Source organism: Saccostrea echinata, unplaced genomic scaffold, assembly GCF_033153115.1.
Source record: "Saccostrea echinata isolate AGI-Se365-2 ecotype Australia unplaced genomic scaffold, CSIRO_AGI_Sech_v1 ptg000005l, whole genome shotgun sequence".
Classification (NCBI taxonomy): Eukaryota; Metazoa; Mollusca; class Bivalvia; order Ostreida; family Ostreidae; genus Saccostrea; species Saccostrea echinata.
Window position 1 is genome coordinate 2,149,821 of NW_026889754.1, and position 23,177 is coordinate 2,172,997.

Genomic DNA, 23,177 nt, shown 5'->3' on the forward strand with positions numbered 1-23,177 from the left:
TAGTCAAAAGTCTTGTTGGTATTTTCAAAATTATTTAAATAAATGCAGAAACTTTCCTTTGTAATTATTATACTACTGTTTTACACTTGTGTGTCTATCCGTATGTCTTTCCGTCTGTCCAACCGTAACAAATTTTCGTCGAAGTTTTCTCAGTAACTACTCATTGCAGATGTTTGACATTTTGACGCAATCTTCTCTGAGGCATGCCATATGGTGGGATTTATTTTCGCTCAAATCCAATTTCAACTTCCTGTTTATCTGTGCGTCTGTCCGTTTCATACATAACAAATTTTCGTCGCAGTTTTCTCAGCAACTACTCATTGCAGATTCTTGAAATTTTAGAACATTCTCTTACGCGGGTACGTTAAGGCAGTACACAGATCATATTTCGGCGAATTTAGTCTTTTTTCGCTAAATGTAACATTAATAAATCGGAAAAGCCATAGATAAAACATTTACTATTATTATCCATTGTATAGACGTCATTGAGTCTGAGGCTAAAAGAAGCACTCCACTACGACGTCATCACGTGACGTCTATAAATAGAAAAATTACCTTAATGAAAAAGTGAAAAGTTCAACACTACCCCGGGGATAATTCATTTCTTTTTGTGAAAATAATTATGTAAAAACATTACTGGACCATGAAAAGTGCTGCTAGAATCCTACTCTCCAAACACAGAAAAATTATTCCAAAGTTTTGCATGAAACCTTACCAAAATTTTTACATTTTACACATACGATCAAGGAATTGGCATCAATTTATGTTAACCACACGATTCTAGCAGCACTTTCCAAGTACTTTAGAATACAAGCTTTCGATACAAACAAAAATTATGTTTCACGGTATGCGGCGTAGTGTTGAACTTTTGCATCTTTGTTGTTATAGAGCGACAGAGGAAAGGCTGATCGGGATTTCAAAGCACTGCGTCTGTTCATTATAAGAAAACATGATAAGAATATATCAGCGTACCTGATTCTTAATCTTTAATTCCTTATGAATCACACATAACATTCAATGAATATGCTTTAAAACTCCCATTTCATATATTTGTTTACATGATTTCTCGTCACATTTCATTTTCACTCGGCAAATATTTGATCAATAGTTATGACGTCATGGGTTTGGTATTTAACCCCCGTGATAAATACTTAGCTATTTATACCACTCACGAACGACAAGATTTAGTTTATATTATGTTTTTGAATGATTCCATTTATTTCTTAGATCTGAAATCAAACTTTAAATATAGATATTAAGAAATCATTATTTCTAAAGATCACGTCATACAGCTTACTATGACGTCACATTGAAAAGGCAAGTAGGATATCTCTGGGTGTAGCCTTAACATACCCGCGTAGGCATGCCATATGGTGGGATTAATTTCTGTTCAAATCGGATGTCAACTTCCTGTTCCTCTGTGCATCTGTCCTTTTCATACATGTTTCACACATAACAAATTCTTGTCACAGTTTTGTCAGCAACTACTTATTGTAGATGCTTGAAATGTTAACACAAGCTTCTCTAAGGCATGCCATGTGATGGGATTGATTTTGGTTATTTACACGAAACACTACACGGTTTGCACGAAACGCTACACGGTTTACACGAAATGCTTTGCACGAAAGGCTGCACGTTTTACACGAAAGGCTGCACGAAACGCTTTGTACACGATTCTCACACGTTTTGGCCTCAATTTTGATTTTCTACTCGGAATCTCTCGGATATTATTACGGTTTTATTATTAAAATATTTAAAATTACATCTCTATCTTTCACATCTAGTTAAACAGCTGTTTAAATTAAAATTCAGTATACACCGATAATATATAAACCAATAGAACTATTCAATAGTCTGACAGTTTTAATTACTTAATAAATAATTGTCAATAATTTTGTATTTATTTATCCAGTTGTATAGAGATAAAATGCCGATATCATCGTGTACATGTACGTATAATACATTTTATTCGCGATTAAAATGTATTATCATTATTTGTCATTCATTAAAATATGTTTCTTGCATTTAAGTATTTTTACAAGTAAAGGTTAAAAGTACTTGGACACAGATTTGAAGTCAATATTTTCTCTATAATATTACGACTTATATATTTTAATAGCATTTCACACAAAAATTAATTAAAAATCTTATTTCATAAAAAGTTATTAAAACTTCAAATTTTTTGGCGGGTTTGATTGACACATCCTTGCACTTTCACAATTTTAACCTTATTCTTAATCCTAAGGAAAAGTGGCAATTTTGTTGTGTATTGATGAGAAATATTAAAACTTTTATCCAGAAAAATAATTTTATTCAGAGTAGAAATGTTAGAAAGCAAAACTCCTTCACAAGTATCGTCATTCCGAACTAAGAGTTGCGTACAGAGTTTAGCAAATCGAGCACACTCGTGTTATGTACACAGTTTTTGCAAACAGGGCACGAGTTCTGTTATTGTTTATGTTTACAATACAACGGGTGCGTTCAATCGTCACAGTCTGCTTACCACAACTGCACGGACAGACAATATATTGTGTGTTTGTTTTGCTTTCTAACATGTCTACTCTGAATTTTCTGGATTATAGTATTAAGGACAGACGATACGTTCCTCAATAATATATATTTTTTCTAAGATTTTGTCATTGAAGTAATGCTACTTTAATATGTTTACTCGCAAAAAACTGAGGTACCTTAGCTTACCAGGCATTTGTGCAAGATACCGGAGGATGTTGTTTCCTATAAAATCCTTTTGGAAAAACTTAATTTGCCAATATCACATTTTTTAGTGTTTCAATTTTTTAAAGACAATTAGAAACCAGTTTAGAAATAAGAAAGTATTTAAGATTTTGAATATTTTTCATGCAATACGAAGATATACAAAACAGATATTTGAGGAACGTATCGTCTGACCTTAATATTTTTCATTTATACAAAACGAGATTGCCACTTTTCATAAGGATTAAGAATAAAATTAATTTGTGAAAGTGCAAGGATGTGTCAATCAAACCCGCCAAAAATTTGAAATTTTAACATCTTTTATATGAAATAAGATTTTTAATTAATTTTTGTGTGAAATTCTATTAAAATATATAAGTCGTAATATTATAGAGAAAATAATAACTTCAAATCTGTGTCCAAGTACCTTTAATAAATGAAATAAAAGTTTAATTTCTTACTTCATATAACTACAACTCATTTATTGATTGATTTTAGATAACATTGATTAAATTGCGTTTGATTTCCATGAATAGGCATATTATTTTTCTTGTTTTTGATTTAATAATTAAATAAAATTTGTCTATATTATTTATCCGACAAACGATTAATGTGGGATACTTTTTTTAATTGAGAAATGTATATAAAGTACATTTCAGTAAAAGATCATAAACAAATTTTGTCGAGTTATCATTTCATTTAATATCCTACATGTATAGGTAGAATTTATTACAGAAACAAGTGCTTGTGCAATAGAGGATACAAATTTCCATGCTCTTGAGGGACCATATTTTTAAGTCATTGAATGTTCTTTACTGAGAATCATTCAACTAACATTTCAATAAAAAAATTATCTAATGTAAGCATTATCCATAGGAGGGAAATGGCGGAGGGGGGGGGGGGGGTTAGACAGGAAATCTTTATACATTTTTATTCTCTCTTTACATGTATCTAATCAACTAAGTAAACGTAAAATCCTTCATTTCAGAACCTGACTACACATATGTATTTGAGTATGTACTCGTATACAAGTACATTAATAATCGCAGCATTTGAATACATGTATACATTGTACATACAATGTAGATCTAAAGTTACACATTTAGATATATTACAAGAAAACTGAAATATCCTGGATAAAATAAAAAATGATTTATAAAGCAAATAATATACAATGATTCATGATTAACTTCTAAACTTTTAATATTTTCATGAAAAGGCTAGCAAATCAGTTCTACATGTATGTACTAGTATTTTATTATTTACGGCTAGAAATTCATATTTGCAAATAAAAGATAAAATCCACAGATATAAATTGTACCCATCAAATATAAATCAAAGTATTTATTTCATTTCGAATAAAAAAATTTTCATTAAGCCGTGATCGCAACATGTACATGTCGTAAAACAGGTTGTAGTTCAGTTCCATGCACTCGGAGCCTGTGATCTCTTTTGTAAATGACCTTGATCACAGCTGAAAGGAAAGGGCGGAAAGAAGATTCCGATATATTTTGTAAGGGGTGTGTCGGCGCACACAACTAACAAAAGATTTAAAAGAGAATAGAAAAATAAAAATCCAGCATTTATTTAAACTAACTTTAAACTTAACAACAAAAACCGAAACTGAAAGACTGTGCTATAATTTTCTTTTGACCCCCCCCCCCCCCTACTCTCACACACACTCTCCCGGGGAATATCTAAAGCTGTGCTCGACGGTGCAAGTGAATTAAAATTCTATTCCATTTATTTGATAATATTGAAGAAAATGTATTTATTAAAAGGTATTCAATGACACATCGTTTCAGAACTTTCTATCAAATACTTTAAATGTAAAGACAAAAGAGGATATATTTCTGCTTAAAATAAATATATGTCCATATGAATGAAAACTAGTACATATTTCTTTCTTTGAGAAAAATATTTAAATACCATGATCGCATTGATAGTATATTTTACTCATTGCACTTAAAATTCTTGTACATATATATCAATGTAATTAATTAATTTGAACACATTTTCTTTATAAGGAAAAAAACGCAAACAAATGTATTATACATTACCGTGTAATTTCATTTAGTTGTTCCCATTTTTTAACTCCTAAAAAAAACCCAGAAGAATAGCTAATTCAAATAATAAAATACTAACACAATTTGACATCCTGGTCAATCGATAGCCATATTAATAAAAATGAAATCGACTTCTGAGTGAATCTTACACGTTTCTTACACGATTCTTGCGCGAAAGTCGCACGTTTCTCACACGGATCTTAAACGAATGTCACACGTTTCTCACACGCTCGCTGCACGGTTTGCACGAAACGCTTTGGAGCTTACACGAAACACTGCACGGTTTACACAAAACGCTACATGGTTTGTATGAAACGCTGCACGGTTTACATGAAACGCTACACGGTTTACACGAAACGGAAAGCGCACGAAAGTTACACGCTTTTTGGGGGTAGTAGCACGTCTCAGGGTCTGTACGTAATGGTGGGATTTATTCTTGTTTAAATCTGATGTCAACTTCCAGTTTGTTTGTGTGTCTGTCTATTTCATACATGTTTCATACATAACAAATTTTTGTCACAGTTTTCTCATTTACTAATCACAGATGCTTGACATTTTAGCACACTCTTTAATGAGGCATGCTATATTGGTGGGATTATTTTTTGTTCAGATCCGATGTCAAATTCCTGTTTGTCAGTGTATCCGTCCGTTTCATTTTCGTTGCAGTTTTCCCAGCAACTGTATCATAACAGATGCTTGAAGTTTTATTACATACTTTGTTGAGGTATGCAGTATGGTGGGATTTATTTTTATATGAATCTGATATCAAAATCCAATTTTCCATGCATATACCCGTAACGTTTATTAGCTTGATATTGTATAATCACATCAGAGCGGGGGTATTACTAGTGAGCATTGGCTCACAGATTTCTTGTTTTTTCTCTTCTAAAAGTCATATATAAACAAAATACTCTGAAATCATATCATTGAAAATCAAAATTAGCGTTGATTTGAAAATACACTCTGGAGCTTTGATGCGGCAAAGATATTAATACTCTTAAACTGCACTGTGAGTTCTGACCAGGTCAAAGTGGCCCAAAAGTAGTTTTATGAATTAAGTGCATGTGACTGTCAAGGCCTCTATAACTTAAAAGTTTTGTTTTATTAAGATGTGTTAAATTATTTTTTTTTAATAATAGGAAAGGGAGTGTTTGCATTGAAAGAGTATAAAAAGAGAGAATTCAACCTGGATGTATGATGGTAAACTAATATCCAATGAAGAAGGTGAAAACAGGGAAATAAAATACCCACCATCAATGGGGAGCTACATATATTTCTTTTCTTCCAAAAGAAAAAGATTTTGGTATGTTTTTTCTTTAATTTAAGACACCTGACTGTGACCTGAGTGAACTCAGGTGTCCTGTTGCTATCCGTTTTCATCAGTCATTTTCCACTGTGCATTAACATTCCAACATTTTAGCTCACCTCAACGAAGTTGGGGGAGCTTATGTAATACCGTCGACGTCCTGAGTTTTTTTGAGCAGTTTTCTTTTTAAGTACTTCTCTGCCCTATATTGATGAGACATGCATGGAAGATGTTTCTAGTGTGTTTCATAGTACCAGTCAAAGTTTCAGATGCTGCAATTTCAGCAAATGAATGACCAGGTTAATGTTTTTGGAGCAGGTTAACTTTTTCGGAGCAGATTTTGGTGTAGGTCTCATTTCTGAGTAACTATAAGCCCTATGTTGACCAAACTTGCATGGATGATACATCTAAGGATGCACACTATCAGGCTTGCTTCGGATGCTGAATCTGACCTACATTTTCCGGTTTTGTGAACAGGTTAATGTTTTCAGTGCAGGTCTCATTTCCAAGTAACTATGAGCACTATAGTAACCAAACTTGCATGGATGATACATCTAAGGGTGCATTCTACCAGACTTGCTTCAGATGCTGAACCTGACCTACATTTTTCGGTTTTGTGAATAGGTTGAAGTTTTTGGTACAGGTTTCATTTCAAAGATACTATGAGCTCTATAATGATCAGACTTGCATGGATGATACATCTAAGGATGCACGTGTACTACAAGGCTTGCTTCGGAGGTTGAATCTGACTTACATTTTCCGGTTGAGTGAACAGGTTAAAGTTTTTGATGCAGGTTTCATTTCAAAGAACTATGAGCCCTATAATGACCAAACTTGTATGGATGGTACATCTTAGGATGAATACTACCCGACTTGATTCGGATGCTGAATCTGAGCTACATTTTCCGGTTGAGTGAACAGGTTAAAGTTTTTGGTGCAGTTTTCATTTCAAAGATACTATGAATCCTATAATGACTAAATATGCATGGATGGTACGTCTTAGGATGCATACTACCGACTTGCTTCAGATGCTGAAGAATCCTGCACCAAAAACTTTAATCTCTTTACTCAACCGGAACTTTGCATGGATTATAATTCTAAGGGTGCATTCTACCAGGCTGGCTTCAGATGCTGAATCTGACCTATACATTTTCTGGATTAGTGAAAAGGTTATTTTTTATACAGGTTTCGTTTCCAAATAACTTTGAGCTATATTTTGAGCAAACTTGCATGGATGATACATCTTGGGATGCACACTAATGTTCAGATGCTGAATTCGACATACATTTTCCAGATAATGGACCTGGTTAAAGTTATGGGTGCAGATCTATTACCAAGAAACTATCAGGCTTATATAAACCAAACTTGCACAAATGATGCATCAAGGGATGAAAACTCTCAAAGTTGCTTTAGAAGCTGGATTTTAATTAGGTTTTCATGTTGAAGTACTAGTTTGAAGTTTTTATATAGGCCTATTCCAAAGTATCAAATCAAAATTGCATAAATTTTGCATTTTTGGATGTACACTTTTTGTTGGTTAATTGTGTGACTTTGCCTTACTTAAAGACAACATTCGTTGAGGTGAGCTCTGTAATCTCTGATTACCTATGTTTAATATTTTAGGTACCAGCCTAATCTTGTGCAAACTTCCTACTTTCACACAAGTTGTATAAATATATAAGGCGCCTTTTGTCATTCGCACAAGTTTGCACAACGTTAGGCTCTTAGTACAGTAAAACCCGGTTATAACGAAGTCACAGGGACCGATAAAATTACTTCGCTATATCCATAATTCGTTATATCCGTGTAAGGAATTTGTTTAATTTATTGCCCTGTTCATGCGACGAGTTTAATTCGCAGTAAATTAATGCGAAGTAAACTAATGCGAATCAAATTAATGCGAATTAAATTGCGTTCACACGACAGCTAATGCGAAGTAAACTAATGCGAATTAAAATTTTTCTTCTACAGTCAGGCGTCAGTAAATCTATTATGACGTCATTTGTAAATCACGTCATCTGTGCAGAGCCATCCTTTGATACATCATGTAGTGGCTACAGGTATTCATTGATTTTAGTAATTAACATACTTTCCCTCAATTTTTAAACCAAATATAGCACAAATACCTATATCTAACCACCAACATGTGTCCTGTGACTTAATACTGGCATTACGCATGCGTCAAAATTAAATTCGAATTAGCTTCGATTAGCGTTCACACGGAGCTAATGCGAAGTAATTTAATGTGCAGTAAACTAATTCGAATTAAACTAATTCGCATTAAATTCTCCGTGTGAACGCTAAGCGAAGCTAATTCGCATTAACTTTACGTTTAATTCGAATTAAACTCTCCGTGTGAACAGGGCATATATAGCTGGGGATCTAAAATAACTTTGCTATATCCATGAATTCGCTATATCCGTGTTCGTACTAAACCAGTTTTGCTTTAAACAAAAGCTTAGAAATGAATGACCCTTCTCGATTTACTATAGAAAATCACAAATGTCGGCTGACAATTATCACATTGTATGGCTTGGCTTTTTGTATAATCATGATTTTCAGTGGTAAAATTTATTGAATCGTATGGCTTAGATATCAACTGATAATTTGAGATGAAAATTTTTGCTTTATTTGATTCTTTATTTTTTCACATTTTACCAGGGCCCATAAGTGCACTCGTTCTTTGTACATGCCCTACACAAAATTCATTTATATAGCAAACAGGGTTGTGCAACAAAAAATGTTTTTAGCTCACCTGAGCCGAAGGCTCAATTGAGCTTTTCTGATCACATTTTGTCCGTCGTCCGTCCATCTGTCTAGCTGTCTGTCCATCTGTAAACTTTTCACATTTTCGACTTCTTCTCAGGAACCAGGGGGCCAATTTTGACCAAACTTTGTACAAAGCATCCTTGGGTAAAGAGAAATTTAAATTGTTAAAATGATGGGCCAAGTCCCATCACAAAAGGTGATAATCAAGAAAAGACAAAAATAGGGTTTTGTCATTAAAAAATCTTCTCAAGAACCACTGGGCCAGAAAAGCTGAAACTTAGGTGGAAGCATCCTGAGGTAATGTAGATTCTAATTGTTCAAATCATGATCCCCGGGGTAGGACGGGGCCACAATGGGGAATCCAAGTTTTATATAGAAATAGAAATATATAGGAAAAATCTTTGAAAATCTTCTTCTCAAGAACCACTGGACGAGAAAAGCTGAAACGTAAGCGGAGACATCCTGGGGTAGTGTAGATTCTAAGTTGTTCAAATCATGACCCCCGGAGATAGGGCAAGGCCTGACGATGGGGAATCAAATTTTTACATAGAAATATATAGAAAAAATCTTTGAAAATCTTCTTCTCAAGAACCACTTGGCATGCAGTATGACTGCAATTAGTGAACATCGATCCCGATCAAGTCTGAACTTACATAGCGATTGATATCAGGATCGAAATTCGGGTGTACTTGCTGCTTCCGTTTTTATTAGCTCACCTGAGCCGAAGGCTCAAGTGAGCTTTTCTGATCACATTTTGTCCGGCATCCGTCTGTCTGTCTGTACGTCTGTCTGTCTGTAAACTTTTCACATTTTCGACTTATTCTCAGGAACCGCTGGGCCAATTTCAACCAAACTTGCCACAAAGCATCCTTGGGTAAAGGGAATTCAAGTTTGTTCAAATGAAGGGCCACACCCTCATTCAAAGGGAGATAATTGGGAAGTAATGAAAATTTGGTGGTATGTTTTAAAAATCTTCTTCTCAAGAACCACTGTGCCAGGAATGATGAAACTTACAGGGAAACATCCTCAGGTAGTGTAGATTCAAGTTTGTTCATATCATGACCCCCGGGGGTAGGGCGGGGTCACAATGGCCGACCAAAGTTTTACATAGAAATATATAGGAAAATTCTTTAAAAATCTTCTTCTCAAGAATAGCAAAGCCATAATTGATCATATTTATATGGAAGCATTTTCAGGTAGTGTAGATTCAAGTTTGTTCAAATCATGACCCCCGGGGGTAGGGCGGGGCCACAATGGCCCACCAAAGTTTAACATAGACATATATAGGAAATTTCTTTAAAAATCTTCTTCTCAAGAATAACAAAGCCAGAATTGATCATATTTATATGGAAGCATCCTCAGATAGTGTAGATTCAAATTTGTTCAAATCATGACCCCTGGGGGTAGGGCGGGGCCACAATGGCCGACCAAAGTTTTACATAGACATATATAGGAAAACTCTTTAAAAACCTTCTCAAGAATAACAAAGCCAGAATTGATCATATTTATATGGAAGCATCCTCAGGTAGTGTAGATTCAAGTTTGTTCAAATCATGACCCCAGGGGGTAGGGCGGGGCCACAATGGCCGACCAAAGTTTTACATAGAAATATATAGGAAAATTCTTTAAAAATCTTCTTCTCAAGAATAGGAAAGCCAGAAATTGATCATATTTATATGGAAGCATCCTCAGGTAGTGTAGATTCAAGTTTGTTCAAATCATGACCCCCGGGGGTAGGGCAGGGCCACAATGGCACACCAAAGTTTTACATAGAAATATATAGGAAAATTCTTTAAAAATCTTCTTCTCAAGAATAGCAAAGCCAGAATTGATCATATTTATATGGAAACATCCTCAGGTAGTTTAGATTCAAGTTTGTTCAAATCATGACCCCCGGGGGTAGGGTGGGACCACAATGGCCGACCAAAGTTTTACATAGACATATATAGGAAAATTCTTTAAAAATCTTCTTCTCAAGAATAACAAAGCCATAATTGATCATATTTATATGGAAGCATTCTCAGGTAGTGTAGATTCAAGTTTGTTCAAATCATGACCCCTGGGGGTAGGGCAGGGCCACAATGGCCGACCAAAGTTTTACATAGACATATATAGGAAAATTCTTTAAAAATCATCTTCTTAAGAATAGCAAAGCCATGATTGGTCATGGGACTACTTTTGGATTTAAACTTTTCAATAATAAACCAATTTCTACTTTTTCCTAGCCATAGTGCTCAGGTGAGCGATGTGGCCCATGGGCCTCTTGTTCGATAAACTTTTTACTAGTTGTTTGTAGCTCACCTGAACCGAAGGCTCAAGTGAGCTTTTATCAAAATTTGCTGGTTGTCTGTCGTTGTCGTTGTAAATTTTTCACATTTTCTTCTTCTTCTCAAGAACCACAGGGCCAATTTCAACCAAACTTGGCACAAAGTATCCTTGGGTGAAGGGGATTCCAGTTTGTTCAAATGAAGGGCAATGCACTTATTCAAGGGGAGATAATTCAGAAATAGTGAAAATATGGTGGTATGTTTTGAAAATCTTCTTCTCAAGAACCCCTGTGCCAGGAAAGTTGAAACTTATAAGGAAACATCCTCAGGTAGTGTAGATTCAAGTTTGTTCAAATCATGACTCCCAGGGGTCATGCGGGGCCACAATGGCTGATCAAAATTTTACATAGAAATATATAGGAAATTTCTTTAAAAATCTTCTTCTAAAGAACCACTGTGCCAGGAAAGATGAAACTTATAAGGAAACATCTTCAGGTAGTGTAGATTTAAGTTTGTTCAAATCATGACCCCCCAGGGGTCATGCGGGGCCACAATGGCTGATCAAAATTTTACATAGAAATATATAGGAAATTTCTTTAAAAAACTTCTTCTCAAGAACCACTGAGCCAGGAAAGATGAAACTTATTGGGAAGCATCCTCAGGTAGTGTAGATTCAAGTTTGTTCAAATCATGACCCCCAGGGGTCGGGCGGGGCCACAATGGCTGATCAAAATTTACTTAGAAAAAAGATGAAACTTATAGGAAAGCATCTTCAGGTAGTGTAGATTCAAGTTTGTTCAAATCATGACCCCTGGGGATCGGGCGGGGCACAATGGCTGATCAAAATTTTACAATGAAATATATAGAAAATCCTCTCCTTAAGAACCACTGTGCCAGGAAAGATGAAACTTATATGGAAGCAATAACAGGTAGCCTTGATTCAAGTTTGTTCAAATAATGACCCCCAGGGGTAGGGCGGGGCTACAATGGCCGATCAAAGTTTTACATAGAAATATATAGGAAAATTCTTTTAAAATCTTCTTCTCAAGAATCACTGTTCCAGGAAAGATGAAACTAAAATGGAATCATCCTTAGGTAGTTTAGATTCCAGTTTGTTCAAATCATGACCCCCGGGGGTCGGACGGGGCCACAATGGCCGATCAAAGTTTTACATAGAAATATATAGCGAAATTCTTTTAAAATCTTCATGTCAAGAATAGCAAAGGCATGAATGATCATATTTATATGGAAGCATCTTCAGGTAGTGTAGATTCAGCTTTGTGCAAATCCTGACCCCCATGGGTAGGGCAGGGCACAATGGTCGATCAAAATTTTACATAGAAATATACATAGTCAAAGAAATATGCAAGCATCCCTAGTGTAGATTCAAGTTTGTTCAAATCATGTCCTCTCCCCTTTAAGGATTGGTTGGGACCACTTTAGGGTTTAAACTTTTCAATAATAAACTGCATGATTTCTGCTTTTTTCCAAGCTATAGTGCTCAGGTGAGCGATGTGGCCCATGGCCCTCTTGTTTATATTATTACAGACCTGTTTACCCAAATTGTTGTCTCTCAGTATTTTTCATTAGATTTGTCAGTGAGATTTGGCATTTGCCCATAAGATTTCACTTTTCATCGACTGTACATACATTACTAGAAACAACTACATTTCTGATTACCAAATCATGGTTTAATAACAAAGCAAAACGTCATACACTGCTCTCTTTTGAGTGATTTCTGTCATTTTTTAAACCACCGCGTTTTGGCAACTTAATGTTTGAAAATTTTCTCTTCTTTAGCGATTAAAAAGCGTCAAACTGAGACAGATAACGAAAACTAATTGCTAAAATCCATATGAACGGATTTCCGTATTTTCGTTATAGCAAAACGTAAGACGTATTTTGGACTGAAAATCCGTACAAAATACGGCGAAATCGTAAGAGTAAACAGATCTGTTATTATTATTTTGGAGACTGGACAAGCGTCCAGCAATAATCACTTGTCCTTAATTTTTTTTTTCAATGGTACCGGACAAGCATTAATGTCGAGCCCTAGAGCGAGGGTATTCCTAGTGAGCATTGGCTCACAGATTTCTTGTTTTCATTCATTTCCATGTAGTGTTGACCTTTACTCGTAGTTGTTTTTTTTCATATATATAAAACGATATTTTTCCATATTTTTAATGAATGTTTATTAAATTGAATAAATCAAAAAATGTATATTATCATTCAATGTATATTTATTTATTCTTACACGGAGTAATACAAATATCATTTTATGCATTCTTTACATGAAAACATTTAACAGTGTCATACATAGTATGCACTAGTTGTACTCGGATGTTAATATCAAATATGAATATTAACACAGTTAATTTTTAAAATTTATTTGTCTAGCATTAAAAGCGACAAAAATCACTTTCGACAAATGGGTCTCTTTCTCTCTCAGGTATTTTAAAAATATTTTCTGTTGATGTCTATTGTTAAAAACACAAGTTTTACCAAAATTATAGTTATCTCTTGTTTTTCAAGAAAAGGAGTGTTTTATGAAAAACCATTTAAATATCAATATAAATATTACAAGTCATTTCAATGTTCACTTTTTAAAATTGACTAGGAGGTAGACAGGAGAACAATGCTATCATTTGCAGTTCTTTCCTAAATGAGCATGTAATTCAATTAAAAATTGAATGACTCACCCATTGGTCTCTTGGATAGTGCTATACTGTTTACTTAAGTAAATCATTCAGAATGCGTATAGGATAAAAAAGATGTATATATTTAGTCCCCTACCGGTGAAATAGTAATACACTATAGGTTTCCTCTGCATCTGTCCATCTGTCTATGTGTCCCTGTCTGTCTGTCATACTTGGTTTTCCACAATTTTGGTATGTGAGTGTATCTTAATGAGTTACATATCAAGTTTGAATTTCGTTTTGCTTCATTGATTTTTGACAAGAGTTATAGCATTTTTAATTTATCATAATGGCTTAGGATCGGGTTCGTGCTGCGCTATATTCTGATGGTCAACATGGTAAATATGAAGCGAGAAAAAGATGTTGAAAAAATGAGTTCAATTTTCGTCTTTATATGGATTATTCTATTAGGCAAAAGACATTCATAACCTCTAAATTAAGCAGTTTTACCTTGGTCATAACTTCTGCATACATGTATTATAAAATGACATCCTGAAGGAAAAAGGGAACCCTGTAGGGGACATGTATTGCTTATGCAATACTCTCAGAATGCTTGTTATTTAAAAATATAAAATGATAATTATATACATTGATTTTTTTCAGTATTTTTGCTTTTATTACAGTATTGATGCAACATTTTCGAAAAGAATTGGGCGGTATGTGAATGATGCCGCCAGAAGTGATCATGAAAACGATGCCGAAATGATCCAACTGTATCTTGATCGTAGACTTTATTAGGCATTGTTTGCAACACGTTATATCAAGCCTGGGGAAGAAATAAGATACGATTATGGTGTGAAAAACTTGCCTTGGAGATTGGAAAAGGTAAGTTGGTGTTTGAATTGAATACTAAATGCTATAACAAGAATGCTAAAAACATAGTGATATTATTCTGTATACATCTTATGATGTAAAGTTACCTTTAGGCTTAAGAAGTACAGTCACACCTAATTATTTTGAACTAATTAATGGGACCAAAAACAACCTGAGAGATCAGAGGTAAAAGACTCAAAGAATCAGTTGGTACTAATAAAATTGGGACTTCCACAGCACTTTTACATATGTACATCATGGTATATACAGTGTATTATAGAGTTTTTGAACTTATACTGAGTTTTATTGAATATTGACATAAGTTAGCTGTACAGATGCACAATCTTGCAAGTGCATTTTTATAGCCAATATTCAACTATATAAGTTCAGTACCGTAAGGCCATAGTTTTTTAGGTCACCTGAGTAAACTCAGGTGACCTATTGCTATCCGTTTTTGTCCGTCGTCGTACGTCGGTCGTAAACTTTTGAACATTTTTAGCTTCTTCTCTGGAACCGCTCAACCAATTTCAACCAAATTTGGTATATAGCATCTATGGGTGAAGGGGAACAAAAATTGTGAATTTCATGGTCCCTGCCCCCCTGGGGCCTGAGGGGTGGGGCTAAAACCACCAAAAATAATGCAATCTTTAAAAATCTTCTTCTTTACTCCTGGACATCAAGCAGACAAACTGTTGGCATCATTGTAATAAGCATGGAGCCCTCCACCAAAATTGTGAAATTCATGGCCCCAGGGTCAGGGGTTCTGGTGCTAGGGTGGGGCTATATAGATCATATAGTGAAAGTGCATTATTTCTTTGAAAATCTTCTTCTCTGCTCCTGGGTATTAAATAAAGTTACTAAGTACATAGTTATGATGAGCAAGAGTGCCTCTTCCAAAATTGTGAAATTCATGGCCCCAGGGTCAGGGGTTCTGGTGTTAGGGCGGGGCTCTATTGATTATATAGTGAAAATGCATTATTTCTTTGAAAATCTTCTTCTTTGCTCCTGGGTATTAAATAAAGGAACTAAGTACATAGTTATGATGAGCAAGAGTGCCTCTTCCAAGATTGTGAAATTCATGGCCCCAGGGTCAGGGGTGCTGGTGTTAGGGCGGGGCTCTATAGATTATATAGTGAAAGTGCATTAATTCTTTGAAAATCTTCTTCTCTGCTTCTGGATATTGAATAAAGTAACTAAGTACATAGTTATGATGAGCAAGAGTACCTCTTCCAAAATTGTGAATTTCATGGCCCCAGGGTCAAGGGGTTCTAGTGTTAGGGCGGGGCTCTATCGACCATATGGTGAAAATGCATTAATTCTTTGAAAATCTTCTCCTCTGCTCCTGGGCATGAACTAAGTACATAGTTATGATGAGGAGGTGGGCCTCTTCCAGAATTGTGAAAGCCATTGCCCCTGGGACAGGGGTTCTAGTGTTAGGGCGGGGCTCTATTGATTATATAGTGAAAATGCTTTAATTCTTTGAAAATCTTCTCTGCTCCTGGGTATTATTTAAACAAACTAAGTACATGGTTATGATGCATAAGGATGCCTTTTCAAAAATTGTGAATTTCTTGGCCCCAGGGTTAGGGGTTCTGGTGTTAGGGCGGAGCTCTATTGATTATATAGTGAAAATGCATTGATTCTTTGAAAATCTTCTTCTCTGCTACTGGAGAATATTTAAACAAACTAAGTGCATGGTTATGATGCATAAGGATGCCTTTTCAAAAATTGTGAATTTCATGGCCCCAGGGTCAGGGGTTCTGGTGTTAGGGCGGGGCTCTATAAATTATATAGTGAAAATGCATTGATTCTTTGAAAATCTTCTTCTCTGCTACTGGAGATTATATAAACAAACTAAGTACATGATTATGATAGACAAGGATGCCTCTTCCAAAATTTTTAAATATATGGCCTCAGTTTTGGGGGGTTCTTGAGGAGGGGGGGGGCTCTATTGATTATATAGTGAAAAAGCATTAATTCTGTTTATCATTAATTAATCCTGTCTGCTCCTTAGTGTTGAGCTGATAAATAAATTGCTTAGCTATGATGAAAATGGGAGCTTCGAACAGAATTTTAAATTTTGTGGTCCTAGGGTCAGGGGTTCTGGCATAACGGGGGGGGGGGGGGGGGGGCTTTTGATAATATAGTGGAAAAATGTTAATTCTTTGAAGTCCATAGTTATGATGATGAGGGTAACTCTTCCAAATTTGTAAATTTCTTGACCCTTGGTCTTGGGTTCTGGTGTTCAGGTAAGGCTTTGTTGAATCTGTAGTGAAAATGCATTGTACCTGTGAAATTCTTCTCTGCTTCTTGGCATATTGGAAGCAAACTGGGTAAAAGTTTAAATGATATGAGTAACCATATTTCTACCAGATTTTTAAACATCTGGACCATTGGTCTAAGCGTTCTGGTCCTGGGCAGGGCTCTATTAATTTGTATTCTACTGAGAGAAGTTATTCCCCATTTCCATTCACCTTTGATAATTAATCACTGTAAATAATGTATTTGAAAGGTTAATAGAATAAGATAATTATGCAAGAATGTTTATCGTATAATTAAAAAAGTACTTTCTTAGTTTTAATAAACAGGTAGACCTGTAAGTAATAGATAAATAAAAATGAGACAAAAATATCTTATTAAAAGTTCTTCAAAGACCATAAGAGAGGTCAATGCTAGAGGTCTTAATATGGGTTTATAAATAGTACAGAAGCACTAATTATTTAGTTGATCCTGATCTTCCTACTTCTCTTGCTTTAGGGCAACAAAGCTTCAACTATCAGTGTATTTAACTTCTAAATTGTTGTATTATACTCAGGTGACCGTTAAGGCCCTTCGGCCTCTTGTTTTTTCTTTAAGATGGAGCTCGGAAGAATCCAGAGAATCAGGCGACGTTCCCAGTAGATGGAGGCCTACTTGTTGGACATCCCGGTGCGGACGTCCAGGGTGAAGCAGACGGTGAAAGCCGGAGATGCACTTCAACAACCTGAGAATATGACACTGCCACTTTCTCAGCCTGAGCAGGATCTTCCTAAGGAAAAGCTTGAACAAAATTTAGTGATAGCTGGGTATGGCCATCAGGATCTTCCTTAGTAAAAGCTTGATCAATATGTAGTGATGGTTGTGCCCTCTTCTCAGTCTGCAAAAGCTGATCCTCAGTCAGAGCTTGTACAGACAGATGAAGTGAGACTGCCGTCCCCTCAGCCTGTCCTAGCTTTTCCTTGGCCAGAACTTGAGCAGACCGTGCCATCCCCTCAGTGTGTGATAGCTAATCTTCAGCCAGAGTTTGTACAGTTAGAGAAAGTGAGACTACCGTACCCACAGCCTGTCCTAGCTCTTCCTTGGCCAGAACTTGAGCAGACCGTGACATCCCCTCAATGTGTGATAGCTAATCTTCAGCCAGAGTTTGTACAGTTAGATTGATTGATTGATTGTATGTTGTTTAACGTCCCTCTCGAGAATTTTTCACTCATATGGAGACGCCACCATTACCGGTGGAGAGCTGCAAATTTTGTCCTATACTCGGCACTTTCGGCCATTGAGCAGTGAGGGATCTTTTTCGTGCCAGCACCTACTGCGACACGGGGACCTCGGTTTATACGGTCTCATCCGAAGGACCGGTCTCCACGTCCCACAGTGGGATTCGAACCCGCGACGTAAGGATCATCTCCTTACTTCACCACTCTAGAGGAGACGCTCTAACCACTGCGCCATGCGGGCGACTTGTACAGTTAGAGAAAGTGAGACTACCGTACCCTCAGCCTGTCCTAGCTTTCCCTTGGCCAGAACTTGAGCAGACCGTGACATCCCCTCAGTGTGTGATAGCTACTCTCCAGCCAGAGTTTGTACAGTTAGAGAAAGTGAGACTACCGTACCCTCAGCCTGTTCTAGCACTTCTTTCACCAGAACTTGAGCAGACCGTGGATAACGTGTACAGACAGATGAAGTGAGACTACCGTCCCCTCAGCCTGTCCTAGCTCTTCCTTGGCCAGAACTTGAGCAGACTGTGCCATCCCCTCAGTCGGTAAAGCTGATCCTCAGTCAGAGCTTGTACAAACAGATGAAGTGAGACTGCCGTCCCCTCAGCCTGTCCTAGCTTTTCCTTGGCCAGAACTTGAGCAGACCGTGCCATCCCCTCAGTGTGTGATAGCTAATCTTCAGCCAGAGTTTGTACATTTAGAGAAAGTGAGACTACCGTCTCCTCAGCCTGTCCTAGCTTTTCCTTGGCCAGAACTTGAGCAGACCGTGACATCCCCTCAGTGTGTGATAGCAAATCTTCAGCCAGAATTTGTACAATTAGAGAAAGTGAGACTACCGTCCCCTCAGCCTGTCCTAGCTCATCCTTGGCCAGAACTTGAGCAGACCGTGGAGAACGTGTACAGACAGATGAAGTGAGACTACCGTACCCTCAGCCTGTTCTAGCTTTTCCTTGGCCAGAACTTGAGCAGACCGTGCCATCCCCTCAGTGTGTGATAGCTAATCTTCAGCCAAAGTTTGTACATTTAGAGAAAGTGAGACTACCGTCTCCTCAGCCTGTCCTAGCTCTTCCTTGGCCAGAACTTGAGCAGACCGTGACATCCCCTCAGTGTGTGATAGCTAATCTTCAGCCAGAATTTGTACAATTAGAGAAAGTGAGACTACCGTCCCCTCAGCCTGTCCTAGCTCTTCCTTGGCCAGAACTTGAGCAGACCGTGGAGAACGTGTACAGACAGATGGAGTGAGACTACCGTCCCCTCAGCCTGTTCTAGCTTTTCCTTGGCCAGAACTTGAGCAGACTGTGCCATCTCCTTAGTCTGTAAAGCTGATCCTCAGTCAGAGCTTGTACAGACAGATAAAGTGAGACTGCCGTCACCACAGCCTGTCCTAGCTCTTCCTTGGCCAGAACTTGAGCAGACCGTGACATCCCCTCAGTGTGTGATAGCTACTCTCCAGCCAGAGTTTGTACAGTTAGAGAAAGTGAGACTACCGTACCCTCAGCCTGTTCTAGCACTTCTTTCACCAGAACTTGAGCAGACCGTGGATAACGTGTACAGACAGATGAAGTGAGACTACCGTCCCCTCAGCCTGTCCTAGCTCTTCCTTGGCCAGAACTTGAGCAGACTGTGCCATCCCCTCAGTCGGTAAAGCTGATCCTCAGTCAGAGCTTGTACAAACAGATGAAGTGAGACTGCCGTCCCCTCAGCCTGTCCTAGCTTTTCCTTGGCCAGAACTTGAGCAGACCGTGCCATCCCCTCAGTGTGTGATAGCTAATCTTCAGCCAGAGTTTGTACATTTAGAGAAAGTGAGACTACCGTCTCCTCAGCCTGTCCTAGCTTTTCCTTGGCCAGAACTTGAGCAGACCGTGACATCCCCTCAGTGTGTGATAGCAAATCTTCAGCCAGAATTTGTACAATTAGAGAAAGTGAGACTACCGTCCCCTCAGCCTGTCCTAGCTCATCCTTGGCCAGAACTTGAGCAGACCGTGGAGAACGTGTACAGACAGATGAAGTGAGACTACCGTACCCTCAGCCTGTTCTAGCTTTTCCTTGGCCAGAACTTGAGCAGACCGTGCCATCCCCTCAGTGTGTGATAGCTAATCTTCAGCCAAAGTTTGTACATTTAGAGAAAGTGAGACTACCGTCTCCTCAGCCTGTCCTAGCTCTTCCTTGGCCAGAACTTGAGCAGACCGTGACATCCCCTCAGTGTGTGATAGCTAATCTTCAGCCAGAATTTGTACAATTAGAGAAAGTGAGACTACCGTCCCCTCAGCCTGTCCTAGCTCTTCCTTGGCCAGAACTTGAGCAGACCGTGGAGAACGTGTACAGACAGATGGAGTGAGACTACCGTCCCCTCAGCCTGTTCTAGCTTTTCCTTGGCCAGAACTTGAGCAGACTGTGCCATCTCCTTAGTCTGTAAAGCTGATCCTCAGTCAGAGCTTGTACAGACAGATAAAGTGAGACTGCCGTCACCACAGCCTGTCCTAGCTCTTCCTTGGCCAGAACTTGAGCAGACCGTGACATCCCCTCAGTGTGTGATAGCTAATCTTCAGCCAGAGTTTGTACAGTTAGAGAAAGTGAGACTACCGTACCCACAGCCTGTCCTAGCTCTTCCTTGGCCAGAACTTGAGCAGACCGTGACATCCCCTCAGTGTGTGATAGCTAATCTTCAGCCAGAGTTTGTACAGTTAGAGAAAGTGAGACTACCGTACCCACAGCCTGTCCTAGCTCTTCCTTGGCCAGAACTTGAGCAGACCGTGACATCCCCTCAGTGTGTGATAGCTAATCTTCAGCCAGAGTTTGTACAGTTAGAGAAAGAGAGACTACCGTACCCACAGCCTGTCCTAGCTCTTCCTTGGCCAGAACTTGAGCAGACCGTGACATCCCCTCAGTGTGTGATAGCTAATCTTCAGCCAGAGTTTGTACAGTTAGAGAAAGTGAGACTACCGTACCCTCAGCCTGTTCTAGCACTTCTTTGACCAGAACTTGAGCAGACCGTGGAGTTGTAGCGAAAATCCCCTCAGTCTGCTCAGGATCCTGTTGAGGATGAGGCTGGACAGACGGAGGAGACGGAACTGTCGTCTTTTGAGACGAAGAATGAAGGGAAGAAAATGAAGTAAGCAACCGATTAATTGTCAAAGATATAAAAGTGTTAAATGCATCCTACTTCTACATGTTTTATGGTACAAATATTGAATGCCAGAAAGTATTTAATACTCAGTTAAAGACAAATTCACTACAGAATTTTGATTTGATTTTTAAATATAAAAAATAATACAGATACATCTTAAATTGTTTTAAACAACATACATACATGTATTAGGAATTAATATCTTCTTGAAAACATTGAAACAGTCAAAAGAATAAACAAACAGAAGGGATCAAAGAATTCTAATGTGTTTTAAAGTATTTCTAAATGTGATTAATTGCATAATGTGATTTTGAAGGATATCATCGTACATTATCAAGGAAACAACAGAGTAGGTTAGATCGTTTAATAAAGGACTCAATCCAGAAGTTCAGGACGGAATCATATTCAGCATACATCTTAGATTATATAATCATTTTTAAATAAAGCGTTTTAACCTTCCTTTGATAACCTTTTAGCTGACATCCAGGTTTACGATTAGTTCAAGTCTAACACGTGAAGTGAGTGCAATACTTGTTCATGGTAACTTGAAAACATGGACAGTATGGAGCTCTTTTTTACACTAAGAACAACCTTTATAATTATCAATAGACACGAGGAGCAATACACGGTCAGTATGGAGTTTATAGACTAAGAACAACCTCTGTTATTATCAACAGACACGAGGTTTGCCGAGTGACTAATACCAGTAAGGAGCAAACATTATTTCTTCTCTTCACGTTACTTCTCCCCGTAACCCACACAACATTATAGCACTTTACAGACGGGAGTGATGAAATATACCAGGGAGAATCATATATTCATGTCATCGGTTAGATAAGTTCATTACAAAGTTCTGTAGTGAATGGGCTCGCCAGGTATAAAATTTACTAACCCTGTTTCATTCCCTACCCAGTCGCTAACATTTGAGAGTTCCACCGTAATTTCCAGCAAGAGCAATGAAAATGCGCGCTATCAGTCAATTTAATTTGGCATCACATCGGGAAAAGAAAGAAGGATTTTTTCTCTCGGAATATTAGTTCAATACTTATGATTAACAGCTACAAACCCTTGAAAACCCAAATTATTGTCAAATGTTTTATTAAACATGCAATTTTTGATTTCTGTGAAGAGGGCTAAAAATCAACTTCCGGTAATGGAATGAAAATTATTCAACCGTTAAATTAGTGACTTGGCAGAGATGAAGATGTCCTAACATTTGAAGTACAAAGTTATAACCTATATATATACTCCCCCCCCCCCCCCCCCGCAAAAAAAAGGATGTTGCTTTACTTTTGCGTTTCAGTATATCTCATGTATGTCATGTATGTGAAGGAAGGATCAGGATCTTTAACATTATTTTTTCAGATTTCTCAACACATGACTGGTCATATTTCACCTATAACTCTGGTATTCTCTGAGGAGCTATAGAGATACATGGGGAGATACCACTCTAAGATCCGACCAAGGCTTCCTGGCTTCACCAGTGACCTAGAGGAGGAGAAGTCTGCTGTGTTCCTAACCTCCCCCTCCAAGACAAGCAGCCCCTCAGCACTTAACCCCTCGTCAGCAAACAAGGCGATAAAGTCCATCTGGAAGGCCGAAGAACAGAAGACGGCCATATCTTTAACACAGCTCAGAAAGGACGAGGCGACATTAGTAAGTTAGTTATAGAAAGTTGGATAGATAGATAGATATAGATAAAAAGATATCATATAAGCAAACCTTCTCCTTATAGGTTAGGTCCAAGTACCCATTAGCACGTGATGTACTGGCATAGCAAATGTAGTTCTCTTCTGGACAGAAATATCACTTCCTTTGATGATGTCGGTTTTCCTAGTTCTGTCGCACATTGAGCGTTTTTATCTAAGACTAGAGTTCCGTCTCGAGTCGAGGCACTCAGGTAAGAGCACAAGAGTTCCGGTCCCAATTCTACTGGGCTTGATAT

General features: G+C 37.6%; 1 protein-coding gene and 1 long non-coding RNA gene across 2 annotated transcripts; one reads left to right on the forward strand and one right to left on the reverse strand.

Annotated features, from left to right (window-relative positions):
• Positions 1–230: 230 nt before the first annotated feature.
• Positions 231–1,552, reverse strand: LOC133179979 (uncharacterized). Its single transcript, XR_009720226.1, has 2 exons — positions 1,354–1,552; positions 231–350 (listed from the first exon to the last, which is right to left on the reverse strand). It is a non-coding gene; the product is annotated as an uncharacterized LOC133179979 (long non-coding RNA).
• A 15,978-nt stretch (positions 1,553–17,530) lies between these two features.
• LOC133179930 (histone-lysine N-methyltransferase 2D-like) lies at positions 17,531–21,080 on the forward strand. Its single transcript, XM_061314605.1, has 9 exons — positions 17,531–17,683; positions 17,765–18,034; positions 18,388–18,486; positions 18,713–18,931; positions 19,039–19,257; positions 19,439–19,582; positions 19,809–20,027; positions 20,135–20,353; positions 20,535–21,080. Exons 1-9 carry the CDS (start codon positions 17,531–17,533, stop codon positions 21,078–21,080), a joined length of 2,088 nt encoding a protein of 695 aa, XP_061170589.1.
• The last annotated feature ends 2,097 nt before the right edge of the window (positions 21,081–23,177 follow it).

Excerpts from the sequence above, each read along its gene's own strand:
- LOC133179930 (XM_061314605.1), top strand. The coding sequence starts at position 17,531 with ATGGAGGCCTACTTGTTGGACATCCCGGTGCGGACGTCCAGGGTGAAG. Across the intron at positions 19,258-19,438 it reads AATTTGTACAATTAGAGAAA|TCAGAGCTTGTACAGACAGA; the intron begins GTGAGACTACCG and ends GCTGATCCTCAG. Across the intron at positions 20,028-20,134 it reads AATTTGTACAATTAGAGAAA|CCTGTTCTAGCTTTTCCTTG; the intron begins GTGAGACTACCG and ends CCGTACCCTCAG.